Source organism: Plecotus auritus, assembly GCF_963455305.1.
Source record: "Plecotus auritus genome assembly, chromosome: 8".
Taxonomy (NCBI): domain Eukaryota; kingdom Metazoa; phylum Chordata; class Mammalia; order Chiroptera; family Vespertilionidae; genus Plecotus; species Plecotus auritus.
The window spans coordinates 28,069,111-28,089,046 of NC_137782.1; the positions used below are offsets into that span (position 1 = coordinate 28,069,111).

The window sequence follows — 19,936 nt, forward strand, 5'->3', positions numbered from 1 at the left end:
AATATATTTTACTGATTTTTTTACAGAGAGGAAGGGAGAGGGAGAGAGAGTTAGAAACACCGATGAGAGAGAAATATCAATCAGCCGCCTCCTGCACACCCCCTACTGGGGGATATGCCCGCAACCAAGGTACATGCCCCTGACCGGAATCGAACCTGGGACCCTTGAGTCCGCAGGCTGACACTCTATCCACTGAGCCAAACCAGTCAGGGCGAGATTTTGTGGCTTATTAAAAAGTATGTCATTAGGTTAATAAATGATCAGTATCTAGATTGGAATTGTCACTGGGTATTAGAATGATGCCAAAGAAGGTAAGTTCCTGGGCACTTCATCCTTTTTAGAAAATCTGATTCAGGGCTTTAATGCACGCCTGTCAATTTTTTCTTTTCTTTTTTTTTTTTTTTTTTTTTTTTTTTTTGCAGAGAACAGAATGGGTATAGACAGAACCCAAATCCTGTTGGACAAGGCATTAGACCTCCAGTGGCTGGATGTAATTCAGTAGGTGGCATGAGCATGTCACCAAACCAAGGCTTACAGATGCTGAACAGCAGGGCCTATGGCTTGGCTGACCCTGGCACCACAGGGCAAATGAGTGGAGCTAGGTATGGGGCTTCCAGTAACATAGCCACAATGAACCCTGGGCCAGCCATGCAGTCACCATCTTCCTACCAGAACAACAACTATGGTCTCAACATGAGTAGCCCCCCACATGGGAGTCCTGGTCTTGGTTCCAGCCAGCAGAATATCATGATTTCTCCTCGTAATCGCGGGAGTCCGAAGATGGCCTCACATCAGTTTTCTCCTGTTGCAGGTATTGCTGTTGGCATTTCCTTTTCATTTTCAGTAATCCTTTTCTTTCCAGACCACTGGAATTCTTATGAAGTTAATTTATTTTATAATAGAACTTATGAAGAGTTAAGTGGTATTTTGTTACAGCATTTGATAGTTTTATTTCTTTTCTTCATTTTTCTCCAAATCCAGGTGTGCACTCTCCTATTGGATCTTCGGGCAACACTGGCAGCCACAGCTTTTCCAGCAGCTCGCTCAGTGCTCTTCAAGCTATTAGTGAGGGTGTGGGGACGTCTCTTTTATCTACTTTGTCTTCACCAGGCCCTAAATTGGACAACTCTCCCAATATGAATATAACTCAACCAAGTAAAGTGAACAGTCAGGATTCAAAAAGTCCCTTAAGCTTGTATTGTGACCAGAATCCCGTGGAGAGTTCAATGTGTCAGTCAAATAGCAGGGATCACCTCAATGACAAAGACAGTAAGGAGAGCAGTGTTGAAGGATCAGAGAATCAGCGGGGTCCTCTGGAAAGCAAAGGTCATAAAAAATTACTGCAGTTACTTACCTGTTCTTCTGATGACCGGGGTCATTCCTCTTTGACCAACTCCCCCCTGGATTCAAGTTGTAAAGACTCTTCCATTAGTGTCACCAGCCCCTCTGGGGTCTCCTCTTCAACGTCTGGAGGAGTGTCCTCCACATCCAATGTGCATGGGTCACTGCTGCAAGAGAAGCACCGGATTTTGCACAAGTTGCTGCAGAACGGCAATTCACCAGCTGAAGTGGCCAAGATTACCGCAGAAGCCACTGGGAAAGACACTAGCAGTGCAACATTCTGTGTGGAAGGAAACGTCAAGCAGGAGCAACTAAGTCCTAAGAAGAAGGAAAATAATGCCCTGCTCAGATACCTGCTAGACAGGGATGATCCTAGTGACACACTCTCTAAAGAAGTACAGCCCAAAGTGGAGGGAGTAGACAACAAAATGAGTCAGTGCAGCAGCTCCACTGTGCCTAGCTCGAGCCAAGAGAAAGATGCTAAGATTAAGACAGAAGCAAATGAAGAGGTAATTCGTTTTCTATATGTTCCAGCTAGTCACTGTGTTTCATCCTGCATTTCTGTGTTAGAAAGACAATGTTTTATACACAAATTCTTACATTTTATGTTTATTTAATGGAAGTTAATCTTGAGCTATCATTTCTTTGTAATTCTTTTGGGCATCAGTAAAGTGTATTATGATGCAATTTAGAAATATCAGATTATATATTTTAAAATGTGACTATAACTTGTTACCAGGCAATTTGAAATTTTTCATGGAGGTCTTTATTGTTGGAAGGAGTAGATTGGGTCATTAAGGGCATAGTAGAAAGAAACCAGGGGAGTGAGGGTGAGGATTTGTATTAAGCAACAGCATTTTGATTCTTACCTAAAATCACATTTTATGTACACGATCACATTCTATATAAGCACTTCCTAAACTTGGCTTGAGGAACACTGTTTTGGGAGACATTAATATGTGCCTGAGAAAATTAAAGTCTTGGAGAAGTCCTACTGTTAGGATGTCCATTTAACTTTATTTAACCTAGTACAGTGGTCGGCAAACTGCGGCTCGCGAGCCACGGTTTGCTGTTCTGTTGACTAATGAGTTTGCCGACTACTGACCTAGACTCTCAATTTCAATAATTACAGGCTGCTGTTGTTCCATGTGATTAAGCCCCTATCCCAGTGGTTGGCAAACTCATTAGTCAACAGAGCGGCAAACCGCGGCTCGCGAGCTGCAGTTTGCTGACCACTGACCTAGTAGTCTCCAAATTTATTGACCTAAAAGCTCCTTTTAAAGCATGCCTACGAATACTGTGTTGAATATCAGCTTGTTGCTTTTATTATTAATCATACTTGTTTTCAGAAGGTATGTGTAGATGCAGACATCTGTATCTGCTACTGATCCTGACTAAAGTTAGCTGGAAAATGTCCTATAGTTTGAGAATTAAATATCTATACTGCAAATTAAGGAAATGGCCCTTTGAAAGCAGCTCCAAAACCAGGGATTTGTCTTTGTAGTTTAAATGGTTCTTTCATGGAAGAAGATTAGGGGAGGTCATAACTAGCCAGCCTTTAAGTTGGGAGTTACCGTTTCAGGTAACCATTGTATTTTGTTCCCATTTATCTGTTTTCTTCCGATGAATATGGTTATACCTATGTAGTATCTAGTAATGTACATAGGTTAACCTTTAACATTTTATTTTCAGGGATCTGGAGATTTGGATAATCTAGATGCTATTCTTGGGGATCTGACTAGTTCTGACTTTTATAATAATTCCGTATCCACAAATGGTAGTAATCTGGGAACCAAGCAACAAATGTTTCAAGGAACTAATTCTCTGGGTAAGAAAGACTTTTATTTTTGCTGCCTTTTAAACTTTTTTGCATACTTGTATGTACTCTTACATTAAGACTAGCGTCCAGCTGGCATATGTAACTTCAAAATGCCTCTCAGTTTCTTATACTAATTTGTAATTACATGTTTTTAAAAACTTTTGGGACATTTTCCTATTTAAAAAAAATTTCCAATTTAACTAATATGATGCCAGTAATCATGGCACTTAGAGGAAAATGTTCATCTTTGCTTGGTCCAGATGAATAGTAGTTGCCAGGGAATATATTTTTCTAGGCACAGAGAATTAGATTAAAAAGCAACTGAAACTGTAGCTTAAAACCTGTCCTTTGATACTTATGGAATCTTGACATTAATTATGAGACTTTTCTTATTTGGTGTTTGCTGGTTCCAGCTTCTCTTCTATAGCCATGTCTTTTCCTTATTCATCAATTTAATACAGATATATTGTATGTATTAATTGAAAAGAGTAATTTACAGTTATCTGAATGGTGGTTATTCATTTTCACGGGCACTATTTCCTAAACTGAAATGGATAATCAGAATGGATAATCAGATTAATGAAATAGACTAGAAAAAAAGGAAAAGGTTAGGAAATTTTATGTTTCATTCCTTGTTTGATTAGAAGGCAACTTATCTGGTTATACTTAATTGTAAAATTTTAAACAGAGAAGCCATTTAATATATTGTCATAAGGGAAGAACCTTTAAACATTGGTAACATTTTCAGTATTAAGTGAAGCGGAATAGGAATGACCATATCAGGCTATAGATCATTGCCCACTACTTCAGCCAACATTGAGACTCTTATTTCTACTTTGCTTGGAATACAAGTTTTTATTTTATTTTATTTAGTGTGTATGTTGTAAAGGAAGACAGTGTTTGTTTTAGTAAGAAAGACATTCTTGGGTGGGTGGTATTGTATATATGTCTTATTCTTGATTATTTATGTATTGAATCATCAGAGGATATTTATATGTATTGTGCTTCTGTGTTTGCAACAGGTTTGAGGAGTCCACAGTCTGTTCAGTCCATTCGTCCTCCATACAACCGAGCAGTGTCTCTAGATAGCCCTGTTTCTGTTGGCTCAAGTCCTCCAGTAAAGAATATCACTGCTTTCCCCATGTTACCAAAGCAACCCTTGTTGGGTGGGAATCCAAGAATGATGGATAGTCAGGAAAATTATGGTTCAAATATGGGTATGTTATTTCTAATTAGTATTTGTGATTAAAATTTTCTTTTGGGAAAAGCAAATTTAACACTTAAAGCCAGTTAAAATAACTGGGATTAAGTAATATGTTTTTGAATAAAAGTAGTAGCATAATGTTTCTTCCATGACTATTTCCTTCATTTAATCTATGTCTGGGTTATTTAAACTCTTCAGGAGGCTTTTGGTCTAAGACATTTTCTAACCTGTAAGTGACCCATGAAAAATGTCCTAAGAACTGTTCTTAGGATGACAAAGCACTTTTTTATAATGGCTAATGTTGTGTATGATAACTTTACCTATCTGATATAAGAAGGATTTCATTATAATATGGAAAAGACCTAATCATTTCTACCTGTTGCAGGTGGACCAAACAGAAATGTGACTGTGAATCAGACTCCTTCCTCCGGAGACTGGGGCTTATCAAATTCAAAGGCCAGTAGGATGGAATCCATGAGTTCAAACTCCATGGGAAGACCAGGAGCAGATTATAATGCTTCTTTACCCAGACCTACAATGGGTGCCTCAATGCCCACCTTGCCTCTTCGGTCCAATAGCATTCCTGGTGCGAGACCAATGTTGCAGCAGCAGCAGCAACAGCAGCAGCCGCAGCCGCAGCAGCAGCAACAGCAACAGCAGCAACATCAGCAGCAACAGCAACATCAGCAGATGCTTCAAATGCGTAAGCATCCCCTTCATAAAAAAGAAAAATAGATGTTTTAGAGTAATTTTTGCTATTGGCTTATTTGAAAATTTATTCTTTCTTTTTGTTCCCCCAGGGCCTGGTGAAATTCCTATGGGAATGGGGGTCAGTCCTTATGGCCCTGCAGCACCATCTAACCAATCAGGTTCTTGGCCAGACAGCATGTTGTCCATGGAACAAGGCCCTCATGGGACTCAAAATAGGTGGGGGCTTATTATGTGACTCTAGAGAAAGTTAGCCTCAGATTATCTAGAAAAGGATCAGAACACAGGAACAAACCTGAAAAAGAATGAGAAAAACTTTGTAATTAGGTACTCAGTTGGTATGTGGTCGTTTCTTGGATAATTGTATGTAAAAACAAGGCTGAGGCAGCAAGCACTGGTATTCATGGGAGAGGGAGGAGATGGAGCTCTGTTGTTCAGCTACCAGGACTCTTGAGTGGTCAAACCTGTGAGCTTCTGTGAGGTAGTTGTCTCTCATCTATATATATAAAAGCCTAATATGCTAAGTGTCCGACCGATCGGTTGACCATTTGTTCGACCACTCGACCAGTTGCTATGATGCACACTGACCACCAGGGGGCAGATGCTCCCACTGGTAGGTTAGTTTGCTACTGGGGTCCAGCCGATCAGGACTGGGCGAGATGGGCTGGACATGCCCTGGAACCAACCTCCCGGGATCCCTCCCTGCCCTCTAAAATATTTATTCTGATTTCCTTTCAGTGTGCAAGAATTCATGCACCAGGCCTCTAGTACTCTAGTAATGTTATAATCCTCCTCCACGAGAAGGGGGGTAAATTAGCACCAGTTTTATAAGATAAATGGTGTTCAGAGGATAAATAAGTATGTTTTTTATGGAAAATTAATTTTTAAGGATTGGATTCTTTTAAAAATTACTTAAAACATTTCAGGGATGATGGTGACAGTGAACTATACATAGCACTCTTAAAAAAGATTGTGGATTATGTTTATATTTCATTTTTATTTAGCTTGGTTGGTAGTAACTCATTTGCATGAAAGAGGCTACCTGTCAATGTCATTTCTAACTTGAATTCTATAATAAATCAAGCTAAGAAAAAATGAATTGATCTATTGAGTAGTTTGTGATGTAACCACATGAATTTGTTACAAATTTGTAAAAAATATGTTTTTATGGATTTGAGAGAGAGAGAAACATCCATGTGGGAGAGAAACATCAATCCGGTTGCTTTCCATACCCACCCTGACTGCGGATTGAACCCACAACCTGGGTATGTGCCCTCACCAGGAATCAAATGGGCAACCTTTCCATGCATGGGACAATGCTCAACCAACTGGGCCACACTGGCTGGGGCACGACATGAATTTATTAACTTGAGTGTTTCTTTACCTAGTAGAGAACAAATAGTTTCATCACAGAGTTTTTCTGAGTCAGGAGAAATGTCTAGTTCCATGCCCTTTTAATGTGCTTGAGAACTGGCACCTTGCTGTGGTGTATGGAGTTTGTATTATACCTGCCACTGCATGAGCTCTGTGGGCCATGTATAACAAAAAGTTATTTTGGCAGGATACCAGGCTCAATTTATTGATAGTGCAATGTTTCTATCTTTGTTCCTGTTCTTTTGTTGATTTCTCAATTTCTATGACTATTACCACCTTTATTTTTGTAGGGTCTTGAAAACTGCAACCTCCACCCCCACTCCAGTCTTTGCTATCCCCCAAATGTCTAGGGGTCTAGCAGTTACATTTTGGTGATGGGAGGGGGGAAGCCTAAGCTAGATATGATGGTCGAAGATGGCCTGGTGAATTTAAAATTGTGGGCCTTGCCTGGCCTGTGTGGGTCAGAGGTTGAGCATCGACTTATGAACCAGGAGGTCACAGTTCGATTCCCAGCCAGGGCACATACCTGGGTTGCTCAATCCCTAGTAAGGGGCATGCAAGAGGCAGCTGATCAGTGATTCTCTCACATCATTGATGTTTTTCTCTCTTCCTCTTCCTTCCTCTCTGAAATCAATAACTATATTAACCAAAAAATAAATAAAATTGTGGGCCTTAAATTTAAGTTGATATCATTTGCCATTCTCTGCTACCGCAGTTCATTATTTATACTTACAGTGTTTGAGTGTTTGTTGCATATTAAAAATATGTGTAATTGTGATTTTTTATTTTGAAGAGGAAAAGCAACATTGTAATTGCAAGTCTCTTTTTAGACCACTTTTTAGGAATTCTCTGGATGATCTTCTTGGGCCACCTTCTAACCTAGAAGGACAGAATGATGAAAGAGCATTGTTGGACCAACTGCACACTCTCTTGAGTAACACCGATGCCACAGGCTTAGAAGAAATTGACAGAGCTCTGGGCATCCCTGAACTTGTAAATCAAGTAGGTAGCATTAACATGGAAATAGAAGAACATGTGAACACATCCCTGAAGCTATGCAGGTGCCTGTGTGTCTTTCCTGTTACTTGTGTTACATCACTACCTTCATATATACCAGTATTTAATTGAAAAAATGTACTTTATAACTGTGATATTATTTCCAGCACCCTGTTTTATAAAGATGTCAGATTTTAGGCAACAATGGAAATGATCCAATAAAACTACTGTGTAGTATTAAAAACGTTGCTTTCTACTTATGTTAGGTAAGTAACATAACTTGTTTTGTTAATCCTTACCTGAGGATATTTTTCCATTGACTTTTAGAGAGAGTGGAAGGGGAGAGAGAAGAGAGGGGGAAGTGAGAGGGAGAGAGAAGCATTGATGTGAGGGAGACACATCTATTGGTTGTCTCCCACATGCTCTCTGACTGGGGCCGGGGATTGAACCTGCAACCCAGGTATGTGCCCTTGACTGGTAATTGAACCCTTGACCTTTGGGCTGACGCTCTAACCAAATAGCCACACCAGCTAGGGTTGTAACATAACTTTTTATTTTATTAATTTTTTTCAATTACAGTTTACATAAGAGTCCTCATTTTTATTATTTTTTAATCCTCACCCGAGGATACGTTTTCATTGGTTTTAGAGAGGGAAGAAGGGAGAGAAGGGGGGGAGGGAGAGAGAGAGAGGGGGGGGGAGAGAAATAAAGACAGAAAGAAGGAAAGAAGAAAGGAAGAAGGAAGAAGGGAGGGAGGAAGGAAGGAGGAAAGGAAGAAAAGGAGGAGGAAAGGAAGGAAAGGGAAGAAGGAAAGAAAGAAAAAGAGATTGTGGATCAATTCCGCAACCTGGGTATATGCCCTGACCAGGAATTGAACCCATGACCTTTTGGTGTATGGGATAAAGCAACTGAGCCACACCATCCAGGGCAAGAGTCCTCATTTTTATAATTACCTCTCTTTACTACCTAGCCAAGCAGTATATACTCTGGGAAGGCAAGCTTTTTTAAAATGTTAAACAAAACCCATCTTTAATGGTAAATCTGTCATCACCCCAGCACCATCATCTCCTATTCACAGTTACCTATGCAGTCTTACAAAAATATGCCATTCCTAAGTCTGTGTTTTTTGAAACAGATACATTCTGTAGTGTCTGTAGTGTCTGATTTACTTAAAGGTTGTGGAGGACTGGGGCTGGTTTGTGCATTCAGTGATAAGCAGGAGAAATCATTAAGGTGTTCTCAGTCTTCGTTGGGGACAAATGTGTACACAAAGTACATGGTGTGAATGAACAAGTTACAAAAGAGATACTGACATGATTATTTAAAAAAATTTTTTTGCCACTCTACTGGCAACAAAAATTCTTGTTTTAAATTGTCTTTCTTTGATTTGGGAGATTGAACATAACTTTGAATTTTTTTGGCCATTTAATTGTGTTTTTTAATAATTTCCTGATGGGGTTTTAATTTTGTTTATCTGCAACAGTACTTTATGTTTAGTTATTGATTTGTTGATTCTTTCACTTAACCAATATTTGTCTTCTGTGTGCCGAACAGTCGCTTATTAGATGCCGAGAGGAGCAATAGTGAGCAAATTAATCCCTGCTCCCAGAGCTCACATCCCACTGGGCAAGGCAGACATCAGGCAAGGAGCCACACAGTTAGAAGTAGAGGTTATGAGAAAAGGCATATGATACTATGAAACCTTTATCATAAAGGGACCTTTCTTTAAAAATTTTTTAAAAATTGATTTCAGAGAGGAAGGGAGAGGTAGAGGTAGGACCATCAATGATGTGAGAAAATCATTGATTGGCTGCCCTTTGCATGCCCCCTACTGGGATTCGAGCCCACAACTCCAAGCACATGCATGTGCATGTGCCCTAGGGGGGAATTGAACCTGTGACCTCCTGGTTCAGAGGTCGATGCTCAACTATTGAGCCACGCCTGCCGGGCATAAAGGGACCTTAAGATAGGGTATGCAGTGTCAAATTTTTCTCTAAAGAGTCATATTTGAGATGTGATTTGAGGTATGATTATTACCTAATGCAAATAGTTTTTCCAGTTTCTTTGTAGTGGTGGCTTGTTTATAGTTTAGTTCTTTAGTTTAAAATATTTGTGTTTTCAAACTCAACATGATGAGATAAAGAATAACTGGGGTTTTACCTGAATGTCCAGGAAGGCTTTTTCTGGGGAGATGGCATCTAAGCTGACACCTGAAGGATGAGAAGGAGGCAGATCTGCAAACGGCTAGGGGGAGAACATTCAGAAGAGGCACTGCTAACTCAGTCTTAGGCAGGACAGAGCTTTCTGGGGGGGGGTTTCTAGAAAGTCAGCAAGAGCAGAGAGTGGTTGGTAAAGATGATGTTGGGAGGCAAATGGAAGCAGGGTCCCACAAAGCCATCTTAAGGAGTCTGGAGTTTCTCTGCTACATTGGGAAGCCATGGACAATTTTTAGCAGGGTACTGATGAAACCGTTCCCTTTTTCTTATAATTAATTTTTATTTTTAGCAAAGTAGTCTTTGTAACTTAATAAAATGACACACAATATACTTATTGAAGAACCACAGTCATTTGCCTCAGGGGTAGTGAAACGCAACTACATAGTTTGATGATATTTCTAAGTAATATGCTTATGCAGTTATTTATCAACTTCAGTCTGTCTATTGTATTCCTGATATGATAGTTGACTACTCATTCAGAGTTTCTCATCTGAGAATCTTGGGGTCAGATTTGCTTTGGAATTCAGGAGTTTTGGATTTTAGAAAGGTAAACGGTACATGTATACCACACATTACACAATATCTCTGGTAGACTCTTGAGCTGTACTATGCTTTTGGGCAGTAGACTGTGATCAAACATGTTAATACTTTAACAGCAAGATACATAAATAGTCATGCTAAATGGGATATATACAGATTATGTATTGCTTCATATAAATTCAGGTCTGGTTTTGCTGTTAAATACATTTGTTGCTAATGAAAAATTGTTAGGTGGTTGTTTTTTAGAGCTTTACTGGAATTTTGGAATTTCAGATAAGAAAATGTGGATTGTTTTTTTTATCCCCTCTTCCTCCAGTGCACACTCATACCTATAGCCATTACATACACATGTGCACGTGCTCTCTTTGTGTACCTCCAATATAATTATGTCTTCTGTTGTTAAATAGGTAGTCAATATTTACATTATTTTGATTCATGACTGATCCAGGTATAGTTTGTATAGGGTTTTTGTTTTTGTTTATTTGTTCTGAGTTAATTGCCTTCTTTTAATTTGCTTTGTTTTTTTACACACTTACTGCTATTTCTCCCCAGATACTACAAGAGAAATACAAAATTCCTCTTATTTTTTTCTTCACCTGTTCAGACATTTCAATTCCTTTTCTCCCTCCTATAGTTCTGTCCCTGTATTTTACTCTGCCCTTGAGAGGCAGGTTTAATGATAATTAATTGTCACTCTTCTGTGTTGGAGCCCCAGTTCCTGAATCTCAGGTTATTATTATTTTTTAAATATACTCCTTTGTTTTTCTAAGTTACAGTTTCTATTAACTTCTTCATCTCTGCTGCCTGAGATACAACATTTTGGGTCCACATATGTCTGAAAATATTTCTTACCTCCCCTCCCCCACGTGCATGTCTGGCTGTGTATTAAGTTCTAGGTTGAAAACAATTTCCTCTTAGGATTTGGAAGAAAACTTCCATAATTTTCTAGGGTTGCCATTGAGTCATATTCCAGTCTGATTGCCCTTTCTCTCTCTGTGTGTGTGAGACCCACTTTTTCTCCTTTGGAATTACTCAGGAACCTTTTCTCTCTGAAATTTCATGATGCTCTATCTTGGTATGTCTCTTATTTCATTCATTCGGCTGTGTATTAGATGCACAGATATTCCCTTTGGTTTGGGGCCTTTTCTTATATAAATTTTATCTCTTTTGTTCTGATTTTTCTTTTTGAGGTGTCTGTTGACATGTTGGGTGTTATATTGATTTTTTTAATCTTCTTTGTTTTTAAGTTAGTTTTTATTTGTTTGAGGCACTAATGTTGGAAGCTTTCAGCATCAAATATCTGGTGATTCTGGACTACCTTTTTATATTTAAGAGTGATGCATTAAAAAGCAGGACCAGTCTTATTTCAGGACTCCTCAAATTGCAACATGTGGATTTGTTGGCCCTCCGTGCCCTCCACTCCCATTATATAGTTTTTCTAGAGAAGGTCCTCCATTTCTTGCCTGGAAATTTTTTTATTGCCTGGTTACATTTTGGGAGCTGGGCTAGAGAAATGAGTTGATGATCCCATAGTGTTAAGATATAAAATGAAATTCTACTAGAAATTATAAATATGTAAGTTTTTTTGTTCGCAGCCTCTGCTCTGCTCCTACTGTCTCCGGTGCTTGGTATCCCTGAACCCAGGCACTTGGAGGAGAGTAGGTAGAAGGTACAGACACTTGGCTATGTGGGGTTGGGGAGCAGGCTGAGGGCAGGGGGTAGTTGCCGCCCTCCCCCCCCCCGCCCCTATACTCAGACTCCTGACCAACTGCCTATGTGAGCACTGTGCCTGCCTGCTCTCCCCGAGGAGCCTCTGATGACTTCCTAGGAGACATTTGCTCAATTCTTGTGTTTTCTTCTCAGGTATATGGGTCTCAGTTTCTCTGTTCTGTTGAATTACTCATTTCACTTTCTGTCTTTCAGATACCTATTGAACTATGTGATCTTGTTGGCCTTCTTTATTCTCATTGTTTTGGGGATAAATAGTACCTTTTAATTTTTTGCTGTCATTTTAGTAGGGTTAGCAAGAAAAAATTGGTAAACGTGCAGGATCGATTTGCTATGTTAAACCTATAGTAATTTTTACTGTATAATTTTTCTTTATAAAAAGATATCTCAGATTGCTTTCTGGAGAAGGGAATTGGATGATGGGACAAAGTAGAAATTCTACTTTGTAGTAACACAGATGCCAGTTACTACAAGATTTCGAGAGGTATTTTGGAAAGGGCCACAGCAATGGAGTGGAAAGAAGAACATACCATGTGCCATGGAGGCAAAACTGACAGGACTTGGTGGACCGTGTGTACATGCATGTGCATACACACACTTGGGCAGGGAGAATGGAAGAATCAAAATTACTGACTTAGTTCCGGACGAATGATGTTGCCATATTCTATGTTGTGATACAGGAAAGATTGGAGGAGAATCAGGCTTTTGGGAGTGGGGCTGTCGGGAATCACAGCTTCTGTTTTCTGCATGTTAAGTTTGAGATGCCTGAGATATTTAGGTAAAGATGTTATGTAGGCATTTGCATAAGCAAAATTAGAGTTCAGAGACATTTGAATTAGAGACCAAAAAATTGGCAGGTGTTGCTAGTAGATGAAAACATCCAAGTAGAAAATGTAGTGAGAGAAAAGAAGGCGGCTAACAGTCTTCCAGGGAGAGGCCCGAGAGGTGGGAGAAAAGCCAGTGTGGTGTCACAGGACAGTGGAGTGAAGTATGCTTTAAGGCAAGCCTTGGTGAGGGTGTGGACTGCACACTTGTCATTTTGTGCCTGTGGGTAAGAAGATAAAGGTGAATGCAGTAACTGACAGGTTCTTCTTGTCTTAGCATGGCAGGCTCTCCCTTCCTTCAGAATATGTATTTGTATGTCTTTTTTGTCACCCACTAGACATTATTTTGTACACATCCTTAGCAGAAGTGATGTTGGCACATAATAGGCACTTGATAAATAAATACTTGTTGAATGAAGCCAGCCTGCCCACTACTGACAAATAGTAGTGGATGACCACCTTTAGGTGAATATGCTGCAGGAGCCATGAGCTTTTGTTGATTTACCTAAATCACCTGTTGCAAACTTCAAAAATGTTCTTTTACAAATTACATTAGAATTTACTAAGCATAGTGATTTTAATTGATTTGTTTTGTATATTGATTTATCTTATATATACCATGTTGGTACAGAAATCTAGTCCGGAACAAATAGTATTTCTCCAGGTAGATACTATTAAAGATATTTGGCGCAGAAAATGTTTGAGTGTCTATCTGTGTGAAACCTTGTGCTAGGCACTAGGACACAGCTGTGAAAGATGGGGCATGGTCTGTGTTCTCATGGGACTTCAGACATTAAACTTGATTTTGCTTTTGGAACTCTACATCATTGTTCACATATATTAACTTTATTTTTCACCTTCTTTAGAGCATTTGATTTCAGTTGTTTTTCCAGTTGTACTTCACTGTTCGTTTATGTGTTTGATGTTTAAGGGACAAGCTTTGGAACCCAAACAGGATGTTTTCCAAGGCCAAGAAGCAACAGTAATGATGGATCAGAAGGCAGCATTATATGGGCAGACGTATCCAGCACAGGGGCCTCCAATGCAAGGAGGCTTTAATCTTCAGGGACAATCACCATCTTTTAACTCTATGATGAGTCAGATGAACCAGCAAGGCAATTTTCCTCTCCAGGGAATGCATCCTAGGGCCAACATCATGAGACCTCGGACAAACACCCCCAAGCAACTTAGAATGCAGCTTCAGCAGAGGCTGCAAGGCCAACAGGTAACCAGTCACATGCTCTGCCTTGGCCTCTTCTTCAATTGTTTGTGTTCTTCAGGGCCTGTGTCACTGGCTCTCTAACTCTTGTCAACTAAAATTCCTTTTGTTTTCACTTCTGTGTAACATTTTGTTTGTATAGATGGTTTCTTGTTAGGGGCCATGTGCTAGAATTGGGTACTTTTTTATAAGAATAGTCTGATGTACATGTTAAAAAGTCGGTTTCAGAGAGGACTGCTCTTGGGAGAGAAAAGTATTTCTCAGTGACTTCGTAGTCCTGGAGGTAGATAACTTCTATTTTTTAAAAGTTCATAATAGTAATAACCAAATATTTAAACCGTATTGATTTCAGCATTTTAAAAGATTTATTTTTTTATTTATTTAGAGAGGAAAAGAGAGGGAGAGAAACATCGATGTGAAAGAGAGATATTGATTGGCTGCCTCCTGCATGCCCCCTACTGAAGATTGAGCCTTGAAACCCTGGCATGTGCCCTGCCTGGGAATCAAACTGGCAGCCTTTTGGTGCATCGGATGATGTCTAACCAGCTGAGCCATCCTGGCTGGGGCTCAGCATTCTGTTTATGGAACCTCTGCTTTCTAGATGTCTTATAAAACTTGAACTCTCTTAATATGCTCAGATAGGACATTTTTCTCATTGTTGCCTTAATCCCCAACAACTATTTTAAAATGTGTTTGTATTGTTTGCATTGCGGGTGTGCTGAGTATCAAATGTGGCAGACTGAACCATGTAAACAAGCGAGTGAGTTTAGAATCCGGTGAGCCAGACATGCTTCTAGTGTATGAGTATTCCTAAAAGTCAGTTTAGTGCTCAGGAAAGCTGTTTTAATGTGCTCATGGTATCATTTTACTTTTTATAATTTCTAATAAAATTTACCTAAGAAAAGGTAACAGAAGAGGTAGTTTATTCAGTGTTACTCTGACAAGTTGAAGCTGTTTCCCCAGTTGCCTAAATAATCCCAGAGAACATCGGACTTCACAAATCCTTTGCGTTCCTGTTGAAGATATTCTTTAAGCTGCAAAATTGCACTTACACTTTTTCTTCTGATGCCAAACAGTAAAGTTTCATATGCTTTCCTATTGAAGATATTCTTTAAGCTGCAAAATTGCACTTACACTTTTTCTTCTGATGCCAAACAGTAAAGTTTCATATGCTTTCCTGTTGAAGATATTCTTTAAGCTGCAAAATTGCACTTACACTTTTTCTTCCGATGCCAAACAGTAAAGTTTCATATGCTTGCTAGCCAAAAACTTTTCAGCATGAACTTGATCAAGTGTGGAAGTGTACTGGTTCAGCTTAGATGTGACTTACCCAGGCTAATGGGTTTGGAAATACCATGGTGCTTCCCTGGGTAGTGTTGAGGATTTGGAAAGGTATTAACATGTTCCATTTGCATCCTAACCAACCTGTTTCTCTCCAGTTTTTGAATCAGAGCCGGCAGGCACTGGAAATGAAAATGGAAAACCCCACTGCTGGTGGAGCGACCATGATGAGGCCCATGATGCAGCCCCAGGTGAACTCCCAGGTAAGAATAAGTTTCTCGATGTTCAGTTTCACTGTCCTATGTCCAGCACAGGGTTTGGTGTGGCCTGTGCTTGGCTCTCAGTAAATGTTTATTAAATAATTACAAGTTTCTTGTGTAAGAAACCATCTCATGGTCTCATCACACTTTTTCTTTCATTCTTTTCTCTTGCTGGTGACTGGGAAGAATCAGAAGAGGAAGGTTCTTTTATCAATACCACTGATTCGTGTTTTTTTAAATTAATTCCCATTTGCAGTCAATTGCTGTATTGTGAAAACAGCTGTCACTGCTTTTTAGGAATTTAAGATAATCTGTAAACTTCGCTCTGTTCTTGGATTATGAAACCATATGCTTCCTGGGCAACATTTGAAATTGTAAGAACAATAAAGAATAAGTAAAACATAATCTTACTCTCAATAATAACCTCTGAGATTGATCTATTTCCCATAGAGGGAGGGATGATATTAAAGTTCTTTCGATCTCCAGTCCAAGGTGGAGAGTGTATTAAGGTATTTTCTTAATGTGCATGAGGCAGAGGATAACACAAAAATCCTTTACTGTGGTCTGAAATGCTGCTCATAATTACTAAAAAACAACAGCAAAATGCTCTATTTTCACTGTCTTAGGTCCACTTGGAAGTACTGATACCTATATTTCTTGATAATCAGACATCCTGTATAAGCTAAGCTAGGGTCCCTCCAAATCGATAATAAAAGTTTGCTTTTGGAGATGGTGTCTCCCAGCTGGTAGAGCACAAACCAGCTTCCTTGCTCAGTGCTGTGATTGTGTCACCGCCGTAATTTCCAGATAGCTTCTTACCTCTGTCTCCTCTTTCGGAGGTTTAAAGAGACTATGACTTCCTGGCATGGATTCCTGCTTTCCGAGTGTAACCCTGTTCATTTTTTTCCTCCCCTTGTTTCAAATCCCCTACTCCCCAATACACTCAATCCTGCCCCTTTTCATTTTGTATTTTTTTTTCCGTTTCTGAAAAGTTTGAATGTTATCTATTTAAAGCTTGACAACTGTCTACTTTCATCTCCTGATCCCAAATAATTTCTAGGTCCCTATTCTGCAAATCTTTGCCCTCCTACCCATAGAAAGCCTTGACCATGATGAGAATTGTACATTTTCCCTTTTTTGTAATTACATAGAAAGGCATTGGGTTTTTTTTCTCTCTGATACCTGATGTTTTGTGGGGTTACTATATGTATGAAATCGGCTGGTTCTTGCTCTATGTGTGTAACTGATTCTTTCTTGGGTATTAGCAGGGCTTTCTTAATGCCCAGATGGTTGCCCAGCGCAGCAGGGAGCTGCTAAGTCATCACTTCCGACAGCAGAGGGTGGCAGCGATGATGATGCAGCAGCAGCAGCAACAGCAGCAGCAGACCCAGGCCTTCAGCCCACCCCCTAATGTGACCGCCTCCCCCAGCATGGATGGGGTTTTGGCAGGGCCTGCCATGCCACAGGCTCCACCCCAGCAGTTTCCATATCAACCAAATTACGGTAAATTTGACAATTGAAAATGTCTGTCCCAAAGTAATATTACTAAGGACTTAAGATTCACTAGATCTGATGCATATTAAGAACAAAAATAGTATTCACTCCCTCTTATTTCACAAGAAAAATGTAATTAAAAATAACAGAACACAAAGGTCTCCTGCTGTGCACAGGTAATTGTCACTGAGGTAGATAGTTTGTCATGGTTGAGTATGTTTTTCCAGGTCTTGTTTTCTTTTTTCAGCTTTCCACATCTTAATCTGCAAGCCTGCCAAGGTGTTGCCATGTTCCACCCAGTATGTCTCTACAGTCTCTGAATGCTTGGTCAAGTCAGAGCGAGGGTTGTGTTGTGTGGGCTTTTGAGTTCCTTTTATTGGTGACTTAGACGTGTATTATATACACTGAGTGGCCAGATTATTATCATCTCTGAACGCATAATAATCTGGCCACTCAGTGTATATCCTATATAATAAAAGGCTAATATGCAAATTGTCCCCTTGACCAGGAGTTAGACCAGCAGGCAGGCCGGCCAACCGCCCATGTCCCCTCCCCCTGGTCAGGCTGGCCGGACCCCACCCATGCACAAATTCATGCACCAGGCCTCTAACACACACACACACACACACACACACACACACACGGCCAGATTATTATGCGTTCAGAGATCATAATAATCTGGCCACTCAGTGTGTGTGTGTGTGTGTGTGTGTGTGTGTACACACACATACATACATACATACATACATGCCATACATACATATACACACACACATATTGGAGGCGCGGTGCACGAAATTTGTGCACTCGGGGTGAGGGGGGGTCCTTCAGCCTGGCCTGTACCCTCTTGCAGTCCGGGAGCCCCGCAGAGGGAAACCCCGCCCACCGCCGCCAGCTGGGTAGCCTGGGCCTCCTTCTCTGGGGCGATTGCAGAGCCCCCCAGCCGGTGGCCTGGGCCTCTCTCTGCCAGGCGATTGTAGGACAATGACGAGGACTGCCCCCCCAAACAATTGCATCTTGCCTTGGTGGCAACAGTCAGTACTGGGTTGCCAGGGTGCCCGCAGCAGCAGTCAGTGCTGGCCCGAGGCACAGGCAACCAGGGCCGGCTGAGGCTTGCGCTGCCGGCAGTGGCAGCAGCAGAGGTGTGATGGGGGCGTTGCCTTCCTCTGATTGCCAGATCGCCTCCTGCCCCTGAGAGCTCCTGGACTGTGAGAGGGGCAGGCCGGGCTGAGGGACCCCCCGCTCCAATGCATGAATTTTCATGCATTGGGCCTCTAGTATATATATAAAAGCTTAAGCGACCAGTTGACCACTCGACTGGTTGCTATGACGCGCACTGACCACCAGGGAGCAAATGCTCAATGCAGAAGCTGCCCCCTGGTCATTGGTGCGCTCCCACAGCAGGAACGCCGCTCAGCTGACCAACGGGCACCAGATGCAGGGCTCACAGCTGGCTGCCACAGCCCGGAGACCGCAGTGGAGTGGCAGCGAGGCTGCTGAGAGGTGGTGGCGGTGGCAGGGGCAGGGGCAGCGGGGCTGGGGTGAGCAGGAGCGGCAGGCAGTGTTGGACTGCCGGTTTCTGCCCGATCTCCACAGTCCATGCCGAGGGACCCCACTGGTGCACAAATCCGTGCACTGGGCGTCTAGTATTACAATAATGCTTATACCTCTTGGGGATAGTGGTATCTACTGGGGAGATTACATTTCAGAATGCAACCCTGCCAATGGGGGACAACAGCTCTTCTGCCCTCTATAGAGGGACAGAGTAATGTGAGTAGTGTAATATGGAATCCCTTTTATACAGAGAGCTTACTGAAGTAACGACCCTTTAAGTGATCTAGGCAGTGTGCTTTTCAGTAGTAAGCCTCTGTTACTCTAGTTGGCATTTTGGTGAGAAGCAAGAATAACTGGCAGGCAGCAGCCTGTAGCACTCAGTGTCTTATACTTGTGACCTTCTCCTGCCTTTAAAAAAAGGAACATAAAATTACTATAGAAAGCTGATGTTCTAAGGAGTAGCATTTGAGCATTGTAATTTTTTCTTTTTTAAAGGGATGGGACAACAACCAGATCCAGCCTTTGGTCGAGTGTCCAGTCCTCCTAATGCAATGATGTCATCAAGAATGGGTCCCTCCCAGAATCCTCTGATGCAGCACCCTCAGACCGCACCTATGTATCAGTCCTCGGAAATGAAAGGCTGGCCATCAGGAAACCTGGCCAGGAACAGGTGAAGAACAAGGACTTTAAAAGTCATTCATATTCTAGTGCCAAAAGTTTAGATGGTCTCTGCATTTTTGAGTTCAGCCTGTTTGAGTGGAGAGATCAAAAGGCCAGGGTTCATATTGGGAAATGCTGCTTGGCGCATCCATTTTGTGAGTCCTTCCACGCATGTATCTGTGACAGCATTGAATACAGACAGCTGTGAAAAATAGAGGGCAGGCTGTCCGGGAGTTCCTCTCAAGTTGTTCTCTGCTTAAGTACAGTGACATTTGGCAAAATTATGAGAGTCTCTGTATGTTGTCACTGAGGTGACTTGGGGTAATTTCACACTTCCTTTGCAGCTCCTTCCCCCAGCAGCAGTTTGCCCACCAGGGGAATCCTGCCGCATATAATATGGTGCACATGAATGGCAGCAGTGGTCCCATGGGACAGATGAACATGAACTCCATGCCCATGGGCCCTGAGCAGGTATGGGATCTGTTTTTTACTTTCTCAAAATGTTTTTCTTGATCTCTGGAAGGAACCCAAGCCTCAACTGTAATCTAAATTCCTAGGTAGATTTTTAACTTGGATGTAAAACTTAAAAACATAGTCACTGAAAAAAATTTTGGTTTGAAGGCATTGGGCCACTGGATACTTTTGGGTAATTTGAGATCTAAGGAGTCTGACTCATTCAAGCCAGAACCATGTTGCAAGCCATCAGTGTAGACACAGG

At 41.1% G+C, this 19,936-nt stretch overlaps 1 protein-coding gene across 2 annotated transcripts in view; it reads left to right on the forward strand.

The window, feature by feature from the left end:
• The window catches only part of NCOA3 (nuclear receptor coactivator 3), a 107,381-nt gene that overhangs the window by 84,069 nt on the left and 3,376 nt on the right, over positions 1 to 19,936 (forward strand). The window contains exons 12-23 of one of the 2 annotated variants that reach the window (XM_080685554.1): positions 423 to 811; positions 982 to 1,850; positions 3,034 to 3,169; positions 4,183 to 4,377; positions 4,750 to 5,067; positions 5,165 to 5,291; positions 7,277 to 7,448; positions 13,682 to 13,975; positions 15,409 to 15,513; positions 16,779 to 17,013; positions 19,054 to 19,228; positions 19,563 to 19,689. In XM_080685554.1, coding sequence (XP_080541680.1) covers positions 423 to 811; positions 982 to 1,850; positions 3,034 to 3,169; positions 4,183 to 4,377; positions 4,750 to 5,067; positions 5,165 to 5,291; positions 7,277 to 7,448; positions 13,682 to 13,975; positions 15,409 to 15,513; positions 16,779 to 17,013; positions 19,054 to 19,228; positions 19,563 to 19,689 — 3,142 coding nt within the window. Of the gene's footprint in view, positions 1 to 422; positions 812 to 981; positions 1,851 to 3,033; positions 3,170 to 4,182; positions 4,378 to 4,749; positions 5,068 to 5,164; positions 5,292 to 7,276; positions 7,449 to 13,681; positions 13,976 to 15,408; positions 15,514 to 16,775; positions 17,014 to 19,053; positions 19,229 to 19,562; positions 19,690 to 19,936 lie in introns of both variants that reach the window. The other variant, XM_080685553.1, reaches the window with a different exon arrangement.